Source organism: Lepisma saccharinum, chromosome 11, assembly GCF_977018435.1.
Source record: "Lepisma saccharinum chromosome 11, izLepSacc3.1, whole genome shotgun sequence".
NCBI lineage: Eukaryota > Metazoa > Arthropoda > Insecta > Zygentoma > Lepismatidae > Lepisma > Lepisma saccharinum.
In genome coordinates, this window is record NC_139239.1 from 83083377 (window position 1) to 83093098 (window position 9722).

The 9722-nt window shown below is 34.9% G+C and overlaps 1 protein-coding gene across 1 annotated transcript in view; it reads left to right on the top strand.

The window, feature by feature from the left end:
• Window positions 1-4301, top strand: part of LOC145994947 (carboxypeptidase E-like) — a 101411-nt gene extending 97110 nt beyond the window's left edge. The window contains exon 9 of the mRNA XM_083131463.1: window positions 1803-4301. Coding sequence (XP_082987589.1) covers window positions 1803-1934 — 132 coding nt within the window. The 3' untranslated portion in view covers window positions 1935-4301. The remainder of the gene's footprint in view (window positions 1-1802) is intronic.
• The last annotated feature ends 5421 nt before the right edge of the window (window positions 4302-9722 follow it).

Consider the following 9722-nt stretch of genomic DNA (forward strand, 5'->3'; position numbering starts at 1 on the left):
GCAGTATCGAATGGAATCTTCCTATACCTATCTGAACGATTTTATTTCGGCTGTTACTGGCATTGTAAAAAAATAGATGGGGGGGGGGGCACACAGTAAAATATTTCATAGTTACCATTTTTAAGCTTCGCTTTAGAAGTCGTTCAAAGACAAAAAATTATAATCGGGGGTCATTTTAAGGAGAGTTTGAATATACCACTTTGTTTCATTCCGACTTATTTGAAAATTTTCATCTTCCTTAAAATTTCAGGAGAGGCTGTAGCCCCATAAGCTCAAATCACACGTACGCCAGCGTGTGTGTGTGTGTGTGTGTGTAAATGGGAAAACGATACACAGCAAAAGCAAAAATATGATATTTAACGTTTTTTTTTAATTTTGTGAGGTAAGTGAGGGAAGTTATAAATACTACAACACGGGGCACTCGGCCACAAGCGAGAAGTAAACAAATGACTGTCCACTTTAGTTCAGCTGATGTCTTCTTAGTTTTTCTTCTTGGAGTTTCTCTTCTTGGTACAACTCATATCATAGTTTTCACACACTTCTAATTGTCATTCAACTTCACTAGAAAATATACAGCATAAGGACCTGTAGTGTGACTGTCTATAAAGTTTTTCTAGTGAACTTTCCATTATGAATCATTCTCAGTATTGATGCAATTGGTGTGTGTAATATTTTATGAAACAACAGTCGTCTGTTACACATAAGCTGACATTATAACAGGCATGTAGCGAGAATTTTTATTTCGGGGGGAGGGGGATCATCCCTTATCAGCAGCCGCCATCTAAAGCAGAAAAAGTGTGGGGTAGCAGACGTGAAGATGAATTTCTCATCATATTACAACTTACTATGCAAGATGTTTAATCCTACTAAGGAAGTAAAATTAATTACCTCTATATACTATATAAATTAGATATTTGTAGGATTTCAGGCGGGACTTCACCTCCCGACACCCTTCCCTTTGCTACGTGCCTGCATTACAACGCAAACCTTCCTTCCTTTCACTTTATTTAAGAAACTCATCATTAGAGCAGTTGGTAAAAGCCAATTCACCCGTCTTATCCCTTGGAAAGACCATCTTTCCACTCATAGACTGACTGCAATTGTATTTGCAAACTTCATATTTAAACTTAATCACTATCACAAACTATTACAGTGGATCCTTGATAACTAGAATTTGAAGGGAGGAAAACTTCGACGTACCAAGGATTTCGAGTTACCAATATTCGAGTTATGGAGGTACAAAATCGCCGACTTCGAGTTATAGAGGTCTAAAGTTTACTAAACTTCGACTTATTGAGGTCCGTGGGACTAAAACTTCGAGTTATAGAGGTGATTAGAATTTAACCTTCCAGTCATTGAGCTCGAACGGCATCCCATAAAATGTACAAAAATTCGTCTTATCAAGGTTTTATTCGAGTTGATGAAGTTCGATTTATCAAGGTTCCACTGTATTCTTATAAAGTCGTAAAATTTGCAAGCTACGCACTTGATAATACGTAAAATTACTCATTAATGGTAACAATAAGAGGACAGATTTATATTCACTGAAATGACAGAAATTTTAAGAATTTATTCATTTACGCGTAAAAGTATTCACTTATACACTTATACACTTATGGTCTAAATTTCCCCAAATTTCCAAAATTCATTATGTATCATGAATAATAAAAAAAATAAAACTGGGATAGTTGGAGAAGGAATTTTGTCATGATAAATAAAAAAGGTTAGCAATTTCGAATACCTGTTAATAACGCATACGTTAATAATATCTAATACAAGATTTGCTTTTCTCTATCTTTCAGCCACATCCAGCAGATAATGAGATACCAGATGGTCCAGAGTACGAAAATTATGAAGACGTTTTGAACGACAAATTAAACAGAATGAGAAGAAAGTGGATTTACACTTTATACAAACGAGCAGCTACGCTCTAAATGCAACCATTCTTCTTGTGAAACAAGTATCTGTATAATGATGGAAAAGATTGATGGAATTAGACCTATCCCTTTCAAAGTACTTAATTTTCTTCTACATTTTAATTTCTAATACATTTTGTTCTGAAAATGAATAATTTTTCAATGTGTTTTGCATAATTATTTTTTACGAAAAATGTTATTAATCATAAAGTTAGAATTCTGTACCTTTTATGTGATTTTTAGTAAATAAGAAATTCATGTGAAGTATGTTATCGCACTGCTAAAATTGTTTTTACGTTCCTAGTTTAGAAACCCTCTCTTGTATTAATGTAAACGTGGCATGTGTATTTATTGGGTAATTTTTACTTTGCCCTCTTGCTTAATATTCTCTAAAGTGTGAGATCCAATATAATATAAGTTTATGAAGGTACCTGATTAAAATATTACTTACCATCCTCAAATTGGTAAGTAAGTAAGTAAAAGAAGACCTGAATAAAAATCTTTGTCAATATCTGAGGCTTGATATCACTTTGATTATTTCCCTGTACGAAGCAAGAAATAATAAGATTTCTTACACACTTTAGTATCCAAGGGTAATATATTTATGATGTATTCCTCTTCCCTAAGTGCTGTATTTAAAAATCGAGACATGCATATAGTGTGTGAGAAACTAGCATATGCAGCCCATGCAAATGCATCTAAATGTAAATGCATGTAAATATGGCAAATATTTATCGCAAATAGATTGATTGAAGTTCGCTTTATGCACTGATAGGCAAATCGAGACTGTACGGGCAGAATAAAATGGGATCCGAACCTATATGCCTCCACCGGATATCGAACCTGGACCTTGATTACAATACGACGACGTTACCACTACGCCATCTGGAGTACCCCCAAAATATAATTGCCAATCGGTAAAAATGAAAACAACTATTAACCTCAGAGTGTATGTACTATGCTATTAAATAGCTATTATTTGATAAATACACACACTTATTCTAGCAACAATCCAACTCTGACATGTTGTGCAGTATGTGGATACTCTAGTATTTAATTTTCCGACTCTGAAAGAGACAGGAAATTAGTTGTAATATTCCCTTGGGTTGTGTACTGCGTATATATTTTATAGATATGTTTTAGTGAAATTCAAATATTAATTAATAACAAAATATTATTTATAATATATATTATTTTATATAATATTATATATAAAAAAACACAGAAATTATTTTCTCGCAAGATAACAATTCCAGTTAAGTTCTGAAAGTAATTTCAGGAAGATTAACAATAATGTTACCAAAAATCCGTGTTTGCATTTGAAACCTAAAGCTTTATACCTTTGTAATTCCTGGCATATCATCATTTTCTTCCACCGTGCAACAATTATGAGATCCTCTCAAATATCATTGGTATGACATTGTTTGCACCATAATATACATATTTTGTTTATTTCAGTTTGAATATGCCTATTTGGAATTCACATATTACATAGAGAAGTAAGCCCATACATTAGCCATTATAATTTGTCATAGACAATAATGTGAACAATGCTGCAAGTATTATACAAATATCGTGATTAGCGTTTAGTTAAAGGAAATAAAGATGACTTTGTTATATTTAGTGTTACTAAAAATGTTCTGTGATATTTACAAAACAAAACAGGACTTTTACTACAATCAAATATGGTATTACTGGTAGTTTGTATAATGCAGGCATGATTTAATTATTTACTTTTGTTGTCTATTTTCTGAAATTTCTAGCTTGTTTACCTGAACCTTCACATTTATGCAAAACAATAGAAATACAATAAGAAACAGCATGATGGTAGGTAGTAAGCATTTCGCTACTACATTTAGACATTTACGTATTGATAAATGTGCAGATTACATTTTCATAAGTACAATTTACCAATTATTCAGTAAGTACTGAAAACTTCATACAGATAGTCTTTTCGTAGAGATGCATACATATTCACAAGCATACTTAAAAATTTGTTTTCCAAAAGCGTGATGATTAGGTATTGCAGTAATAATTAAACGTTTCTTTTTATGAGGAATGTATAAATAAACTTCTGCTTGAATGGCTGCTTGAAACACGAGATGAGTTGTGTTTTCTAAACTTTCTTTAGAAAATTAGGTTTTTCATACCTGGTAAAAGTAATAATAGCCTATTAGTCACTCGTAAGTGTATACCAGGTTCATATTTTCTTACTTTGTGTTTGTATAGTATCGATATTCTATTGAAAAAGAAATAGATATGCATTTGATTTATCTACAAATTAATTTTCAATTCTTTGTGAATAGAATCATTATTTCCACACCACTTCATGGAAGTATTTAAAGGAATATGAGATAACTTTCAAAAGTATTTTCAAAATTTTTTTACAAAAAGTATACTAAATGAAATTAATAATTAATTGTTGTTGATTTAAACAATATATATCAAACATAAAAAGATGTAGGTTATATGTAAAAATAATCACCTTGATTTTCGTATGCATAACTATTTTAAATCAATTGGAGAACAAAAAATGTTGAAGCAGGGTATATAAATAAATATGAGTACTAAAACGCAAGTAAATTTCCAGCAAGTATAAGTACTATTAAGAAATTTGGATCACAAAATTAGTAATATTTTTCTGAAAATCAATTACTACATTCCATGTAATTAAACTGTAGAAGGAATAATCATGATGTATATAGCACCAAAAAAGTAATAAATAACTAAATTCATAATCAGTAAGTATTTATTTCTTATACGCTGACAAGCTATAAAGTTCTATTTTGAAACACTGTGTGTGTGTGTGGGGGGGGGGGTGTTTGTTTGTGTGTACAGAGTGCTTCAGAAAGTACTTTGCAATTTTGTAAGTGTATAACAATCTATCAAAAAGCATTTCAGAATCGTTCCATGCTTTTTTGTATGTAAAAATATATTACATATACCCTGTCTCAGCTAAGTGTGGAGCAGGGTCGCACATAGTGGCAGAGAAGGAGCAGGAGGCAAATCGAGTGGGAAAAGTCAGAGCGAAGCAGGGAAAGCGGCTAACTCCAGTCGCCTCCCCCCTCCATTAGGCAATCCCGTCCCTCTCACGTGTTCATGGGTGGAGCCGTCTCGCGTCACTACTTGTGCAGAGACTTGTTCCCGTTCGCCTGCTCCACAGTTAGTTGGGACAGGGTATAGTACTGAATAATGCTATCACAAGTACCAACGGGCTTTTCACGAAACGAATTCTGCGACAACTGTTCAACGGAATTGTCGTACCCAGTATGGTAATGATCCTTCTAGTAGACCTATCATTTATGCTTGGCATCAAATATTGTTGAGGCAGGTTGTTACGTTTGCCGTAACAACTCCACAGGACGTCCATATGCTTTGATACCTATGTGGAACAAGGGAGGAATAACTTTCTTCATAGTGCTAAGAAACCAATGCGACACATATCTCGCAGTTTGCCACGTGAAAAAAAATATATAAACCCTCTTGTATGCAGATGTACTATGATGCACCAAATTACGGAGACGATGTCAGCGGGAAAATTTTAAAGCAGATAGAATTACTTGATTACATACAAGGACGTATTTAGAGGAGGAGTCCAAGGGTCCGGAAAGACGTACTAAATACTGCAATTGAATAATGAAAATATACAGTACTTGTTTAATCGAGGGTTATTTATTTCAGCCGAACTTATTGGAAGGCATGGATTATCATACGACTTTGAATGACAGTACCGAAGAAGATTTCTGTAAGATTTTTATTACTACTTATAATAATATGCATAAAATAGTACCAGGAACTTTACTTTTCGTCAACTGAATCTTACATCTTTTTTTGATATTCAATAAATATTCAATTCTTTATCTATTTGACATTAATTTTCTTACCAAGGTAGGTATAATTATTTTGGCTTTACAAATTTTGTTGTCCTTAACTATACTTAACATAGATAGTAAATGCATGCTGTTATATCACTATCCTTAGACCGTCTTCTTACATATTCATGTAATAAAAATATATTAATTAATTAGAATATTTTAATTAGGAGTATTTTAATTATTTAAATATAATTATTTAAATTTAAATTATTATTTTGGGACATTTGATTCGAAACTCCCGAAATATATTTCTAGTTACGTGTCTGATTACATAATATTTAGTGATGAATAAACAAATATCTCCGTGAATGCATGTAACATCCGAATTTGAGGTATCTAAAATCCAAGACTATGTATGGAACATGCTCATGACAGTCTATAGTTGAATATTTTTTGTACCCTAAACAAGGGTAATGTATGCGTCTATTGTTTTTTCAAGATCGAACCATCGCTGGAAGACTGTGCAAAGTCTAAAATTCCCAAAAGGAGAGAGGATTTAACAAGTCACCCTGTAGTGGACCTAGAAGCACCCCACGCCTAGTTTGGAATACGGGCGACATTTTCCAGCCGTGCTCCATGCGTGTTTATTTTTCCCATAAGGATTGCGCGTCTAGAAGGTAGGGAGGGGCATTCCAACCGAACGTCTCTGTGACTGACTCTTAAAGGGTTTGATCAATTTATTCTTCTTTTTGCTTGAGCTCAAAGAGGTGCAGAATGTTATGAAAGAGTCACAAAATACATAATAATTGCAGAAACATTACATTGCAAACGAAGTTTTAGCATGGTAATGAACAGGGAACGGATTTATATGCAGTAAAAATGTACTAAATATGTAAATACATACTTAGTTATTTTCACCAAAATATGGAATTAAAATTGGACTTAAAATTGTAAAAAATTACTTTTTTAATAATATAAGACACTACGCAAGCTACATAAATTACTATCTCGGCATTGTAACTATTACCGTGACTGTCTTGAAGAGAAACCAGAAGCGAATTCCGTAAGTGTGCCACAATATCGTTGCGCCTGGCGCTGCTGTGGGGTTAGCAATGGGCTGCTCGACTTGGGACTCACTATCAACGTTGCCAAAATAACGTTTGTAACAACCAGGAGTCGATGCTTGAGCTCTCATTCTCTATTGTTGACAACAATTGTAAATGAACAGGAATTTCAAGTGTTTTACGATAGCAAAAGCAAAAGTAGGGAGGTGTAAAATGGAGAAGATGATTCAGTTTCACCCAATATCCTACCAGGATCTCAGTTGAATGCTGAAGCAGAACTCTTTACTTCCAACAACGATGAGATAATTAGCAATTTGGATGAAACTGTTTCCCGAAACAACAATCAAGTGTCATCTAGTGAAAATAATGAGTGAAATTTTACATGCTAAACCTCTGTGTTTCTACTGCCAAGAATTATAAGTGGACTAAAGGAAAACTGGAAGTATCATTTAGTGACTGACCAACAATTCGGGAAGTTTTCAATGTAGAGTCACCACTTGAAATGTTTTTGCATTTCTTTGATGATGCTATTGAATTGTTGGTAGAACAAACTATACTGAACGCAGCTTCAACTGGCGGCTGATGGATATATCTGGCCCTTTCTGTCCCCCAATCGTCTTCGGGGGGGGGGGGGGTTGCCTCAATGGGCGTCAACAAACTCAGCTGCGAAGTAAAAGCTAATAGGATCATATTGCTCTCCCAAAACAACGTTGCCAAGCGTACTTCTGTTTTTGCCAGTTGCCTATTTGCGTGTTTACTTGTGAAACTCCCTCGTGTAGGACCACGTGTGCAATTGTACCATTAACACCCGCTGATTTCTGGTGCTGGCAATATCGTTGCCCGAGAAGACTCTCTCTCTCTCTCTATCTCTCTGTCTCTCTCTCTCTCTCTCTTTCGTTCCGCAAACAACGTTCGGTACCTTGTGACTCGAAAATGCCCGATTTCAGTCGAAGAAAATTCAGCTGACCGCTGATTCGTTGTAAACCAGCCGCCAGTTGGAGTTGCGTTCAGTCAGGGGCTGCTTGTTCGGCGGCGCAGTTGTCCGTGGATGCATGACGTCATCGTCGAAACGCTCGGCACGGAAAAGGCTGGTTCCTTATGCAAATATTGAGATATTTGACAACGAATATCTTCTAAAATATAGTAGCATCGGGAAAAGTTACTGTTAAGATTCATCATTTCTAATCAATTTATCACAAAGTTGATTCAAATGTGTAAAATGGTTTTCAAGAAATCGTGTTACGAAAGAACCTCTGTTTTGTTCTCTCCAGGTTTCCCATGTAAGGGAGTTTTAACTTAAGCGCGTTGGATTTATTTTTGCTCTATGTTTTGAAATAAGATTACTTTGTTCTTGTCAACTGAAATCATGCCTAAATGGTATGGAAAGCTGTGAAAACTATTATCAGAAAACTAACGGAAGAAATCTAAAATATCACATCTTGATTGATATAAAAAATACGGGATTGCCCATTTTTGTGAAAAAGGCATTGTGCGAGATCTAAAAGCAGAACTTTTTAATATTGTATGTAAATGTAAGGATGTAATAAACGTGACTGCTTCCCGTAAAATATCACTGCACTCTCCACGTTTCTCTTCTGTCTTTTCTTTGGCGCCGTCAATAGCTTCAACACGTTGTTTTTTTTAATATATATTTGTCACATATTTGTTTTAATTAGTATTCTGCTCGTTCCGCCATCTGAACGCAGCAGCTAGGGCTCAAAGGGCAGTGCAGTTACACCGCAAGAAGGCTCGGAAATGGCAGGCTTCAGAATTTAACTCATCCAAATTAAATTAAACAGGTATGTGCTCTCTCTAAATTTAAATCATAGTTCACAAATAATTTGATTAAAAGTTTTAAAAGTATCTGTTTTATTTAATAGCGTATTAATTGGTGCATTCTTCTCCAGCATAGCTATAGGCAGTGCCCACACTACAGGGGGGAGGAGGCAGGAACGCTCCTTATTCTCGTTCGACAATTTCTCTCTCTCTCTCTCTCTCTCTCTCTCTCTCTCTCTCTCTCTCTCTCTCTCTCTCTCTCTCTCTTATCTGCCCCCAGTAACACAACAAAAATAAATAAATGAATGAATGAATGCTCTTTTAGCCAAAAAAAAAAAAATGCATTTTTGTGTCGTATGTAACGGAATAATAAACATGATTGCCCCGGGAAAATATGATTTAGCCCTCCATCTTTACTATTGCGCCGTCACTAGCTGCAACATATGTTGATTTCTATTGTTCCCACATATGTATTTTAAATTTAGTATTGTGAATCATATTCCACTGTGTTACCTCACGTAGCCACAACCCCCCCCCCCCCCCCCGCGCACACACACACAAACACACGTATGATTTCAGTTGTAAGTTTTAGACTAAGCTTTGCAAATGTCCACTTATATCTTTGTATTCTTGAGCCGTTTAAAAAAAAAATCATTTCGCCCCTTCTTCTGGACTATTTCATAGCAATGTTTTCCCATTGGAAGCCCCTTTGCAGATCGAGATCCGGGGCTATAGCCTTCCCCATGGTGGAATGACCCAAGACACCATCCCCTCCAAATACTGTCTTGGCCTCATGAAAGAAAAATATATGTATTTCTACGAAATATTAATTTGACTTTGCAGTTTCTTGTTTCGAACAGGAATAAGTTTTAAATTTGATAGCTTATAAATTTACACTAGCAATTTTGAGTAAAGGTTTTGCGTAACCCTAAAAGTACATTTAGAGACTGCAACGTCAACTCTCGATATTTCAGATATATTAATAATTTTCATCACAACGTCTTGTAATAATTATTTGTTACTTCAATAACCTCCTCGCAAATGTTTCTCGCATATTAAAACATAGATGCCATTTTCTGTTTATTTAATTGTAATGCTGACCTCCGTGGCGAAGTGGTTAGCACAACGCTTTACGATGCCAAGGGCCTCCA